At 53.4% G+C, this 3,907-nt stretch overlaps 1 protein-coding gene across 1 annotated transcript; it reads right to left on the bottom strand.

Annotated features, from left to right (window-relative positions):
- Nucleotides 1-634: 634 nt before the first annotated feature.
- LOC123410530 lies at nt 635-1,975 on the bottom strand. The gene has a single exon (XM_045103482.1). The coding sequence runs from the start codon at nt 1,973-1,975 to the stop codon at nt 779-781; it is 1,197 nt and encodes a 398-aa protein (XP_044959417.1). The 3' UTR covers nt 635-778.
- Nucleotides 1,976-3,907: the final 1,932 nt, after the last annotated feature.

The raw sequence follows: 3,907 nt of genomic DNA, 5'->3' as shown, positions 1-3,907 counted from the left end.
TCCGATGAGCCGCCAACTCCGTTGCCCGAGCAACCGAAATCGACACCCTACAACCCTATTCCGAAGCCGCCGCTTCGACTTACGATCAACAAGAACACACGCCGATCCTAAAGGTCGCGCTCAGGGCGAGCGGCCCGCTTTGTCATCCGAACAACCGAAGCCGACACCCAACAACCATCTCCGAAGCCGCTGCTCCGACATCCACACTGGCCCCGAGGCCACGATCCAACCGAGTCGATGGTTTTGCCGCCCAAGCGACCAAAGGCAACACCAGACCCAAAGGAAATCTTCGAAGTTGCCACTCCGACTTCCACACCGGCCCTGAGGCCGCGCAGACACCTGGCCGACGACAAAACTCCAAAGCAGACACCTGGCCGACGACAAAACTCCAAAGCCATCATAGCTAACAAGGGACCGGACCTCTAAAGGCATCGCCCCCAAAGAGGAAGCGACTGAACGCGTCGATGCCCGCTGTGGCCAAGGCCGGAGCTAAGGTTTTCATCCGAAATTTGAGCGAGGTGACAAAAAAGGTGAAGGGGCTCCACACGACAACGTCTTCAAAAAGGGAAACGACGTCCAAAGACGTTGTCGCCGTTGGCATCAACCATGGTCATGCTAGGCTTACGCTCGGAGCTCACCAAACCCATAATAACATTTCTGATTGATGTCAAAGAAATTAACTGTGTTATGCTCAAGGTTCATAACCCCAAAAATCGTAGTTTGAAGTATGAATGTTGAAACGGTAGCAGTCAATTAGAGGCTTATAACAATGCTGGGGCTAATAATTTGGGAAGAACCAGCCACGGCGAGCCCAGCCGACCGAGGGCAAACCTCGCCGGCCGTCGTCGGGATAGATCGTCTCCTCGAGGCGAGCCCACTGGCTCTCCATGTTCACCACCCTGACGACCCCGTCAGGGTGGCCCTGCCTGTCCAAGAGGTAGACGCAGTTGACGCGGCACGCCGGGAAGTCCGCCGGCGAGAGCGCGAACGCTCGGTTCCGGCCCAGGAAGAGCGCGTGCCAGCCGAGGTCCTGCACCCGCACCAGCCGCACCGCGCCGTCCCCGACCAATTCCACCCTGTGCACCTCGACCACGCGGGTGCTGCCGCCGCCGCCGGTGCTGTCCTCGCCGTCGGCGTCGGCGTCGCCCGCGCCAATGTCGTTGTCCGAGTTGTAGTCCGTCTCGTCGCGCACCGACACGAGCAGCAGCTGGCCGTCGCACTCCACCAGGTGCGCGTCGAGGGCGACGGACCTGCCGCTTCCAGGGACCTGCTCGTCATCGTCGGATCCACCGCCGCCGTCGTCGCCGTCGACGTGCTCGAGCGGGATGACGGCAGGGGGCGCGCCGCACTCGAGCTCGCAGATGACGCAGAGCTGGTTCTTGAAGGCCACGTAGAACCGCCCCCTGTAGTGCTCGACCCCGGCGTACCCGGCGGCGCTGAAATCCAGGGGCGTCCACGCCCCCGATGCGGAGCTGTAGTAGGCGATGCGGTTGGCCGGGAAGCCGGCGGCCACCGCGGCCCAGTCGGCGGCCCCGCCCGGATCGGCCGAGAACACGACGGTGGCCACGTCGTGCCACTTCTTGAAGAAGGCGATGGGAGGGAGCGAGATGCGCCGGCCGGTGACGGGGTTGACCAGCGTAATCGCCTTGGGGACGGCCCCGGGGTCGGAGAGCACGAGGTAGCCGTGGGAGGAGGAGAGGTACTCCAGCCCGGAAGGCACGGCGGCGGCAAACGGCACGAGGCGGCCGGCCTGGGAGAGCCAGAAGGACGACATGGCGGCGCCCTGGCCGGAGCGGTCGGTGCGGGAGCCGACGAGCCACGGCCGCGGGCGCCAGAACGCTGCCACCGCGGCCCACCCCTGGCAGACGGCGCGGAAGCGGACGCGGTCGGCGTCGGAGGGGAGCAGCGCGAAGATGGCGAGAACAAGATCGGCCGGCAGCGAGGACCACTCCATGCGGGTACCGCCGCACGCCATGGAGGAACAGCTGCGCCGCCGAGGAGGAGAGCCCATGTACTGTGTGTGCGACCCTTGATAGGAAAAATACGGAGAATATCCGGCGCGTTGCCTCTTTTCCTTTATGTTTTTTTTTTTTTTTTTTTGCGAATCGCTGTGCCTTCCTTTTGACGGAAAGAATTTGGAGGAAATTTAAGCGGAAATGTGGTAGCGTGGAACGCATGGATGGATGCGTTTCAGGTCCGGTCAATGTGTGATGTACCACTGAACACGGGTGGGGAAGTTTCGTAGGTGATGAAGGTGCACGTCTTTTCTGCGATGGGCCAGCCTAGTCCCCATTGCTTTTTCGAGGTTTTATATGCGGTGGGGTTGTGGTGTTGTACCTCCCGGCCGAGTTAATTGTGATCACAATTCGGACCGTATTCATAAGGACCGTATTCATAAGTTGATGTCATCTTTTAATTTATTTGCAAATACGTATCAAGATACAGACAATATGTTGCAAACCTTGTATTTCTACGTATATATTCGCTTTCTGACAGACATGGCCCACCGGTCAGGCCCTTAAAGAAAAAACCGGTCCGGACCGTTGCGGCTCGGGAAAAACCGGCTCTCTCCATCCCCATGCCGCTCGGATCGGCTGGGAGAAACCCCGCTCGCACTCGCATCTGTTTCCCAACCCTACTCCCTCTCCTCTCTCCCAACCATGGCGGCGGCGACCACGGGAAGCATAGTTGGTGGTGGCGACGACGGCGACGTCGATGGTGACGGCGGCCACATCGTTTCGAGCGGTGCTTTAAGAGGAATAGCTTGCGGTGGCGGCGACGACGACAGCGACTCTTATTCGTCCGATGGCAAGAGCTCGTGCAATTTCTCCGAGCATGCTGTGTCCAAGGCGGGGATGTTGAGGCTAGCACAGATTTGGGTGGCGAATCCAAGTACAAGCCATCATTGGACGTGTGGGATCGGCGGCGTTGAGTAAGTTTTCTTGATAAATTATTATTAGGGTTAGATTTAATTAGTTCTAGTTTGTGAAATTTATAGTATTGGGGATTTAATGAAATGGAGATTTAGGATTAGATTTAATTAGTTCCCCTATCCAGTTTCTGAGCATGCCCAAAATCTGTTAGCTTCTGATGGTTAATGTGCAATCTAGAGACATTGAGTAATAATATATTGAATATTGTTTTTGTTTTCACACCGACATTGAAGTGATATCTCTTCAACTAAACTAGCTTTGCAGAAGAATCACTACTAGCGGTTGTCTCCTGCTGCTAAGTAAATAAAATGAACCATATAAAATGAACCAAAATTATTAGCTGCATTGAGTAATAATATGTTGAATATTAACAGAAGTGGAACTAATATAAGGAAGATGGTGATAACACCATATAAAACTGTATCCAGTGCCATATTTATCACTCACAAGTGTCATATTTTTGAAATTTATAGTAATGGGGATTAGGAATAGGAATTTAGGGTTAGATTTAATTAGTTCCCGTTGATGTTTCTCAAATTTAGGGTTACATTTTGTGTCATGTGATGTTAATTTATCACTCACAAGTGCCATATTTTTTAAATTTATAGTAATGGGGGTTAGGAATATGAATTTAGGGTTAGATTTAATTAGTTCCAGTTCCAGTTTCTGAAGTTTAGGGTTACATTTGTGTCATGTGATGTAAATTTATCACTGACAAGTGCCATATTTTCTGAAATTGTAGTTTATATCCAGAAATTTGGGATGTTGCCATTCATTTTCAAGATCTGGACAATTTAGAGTTGAAACTGTGCAGTGATGATGTTGTCCTTCCTAGTGTGGTAGCGCTGATGGAGGCACAAGGCTATGGAAGCACTGACTCGGTGTATTTTGATAAAGACATAGGATTTGATGGTTTGGAGAAAATAGATACCAATGCTAAGTTGCAACAACTCAAGAGGCAGCACAAGGATGCC

This window comes from Hordeum vulgare, chromosome 1H (assembly GCF_904849725.1).
Source record: "Hordeum vulgare subsp. vulgare chromosome 1H, MorexV3_pseudomolecules_assembly, whole genome shotgun sequence".
Lineage (NCBI taxonomy): Eukaryota > Viridiplantae > Streptophyta > Magnoliopsida > Poales > Poaceae > Hordeum > Hordeum vulgare.
The sequence above is the reverse complement of the archived record's forward strand: the minus strand, read 5'-3'. Positions and strand labels throughout refer to the sequence as shown.

What these genes read in the sequence shown, in the direction of transcription:
- LOC123410530 (XM_045103482.1), bottom strand. Translation starts at nt 1,975, where the DNA reads ATGGCGTGCGGCGGTACCCGCATGGAGTGGTCCTCGCTGCCGGCCGAT.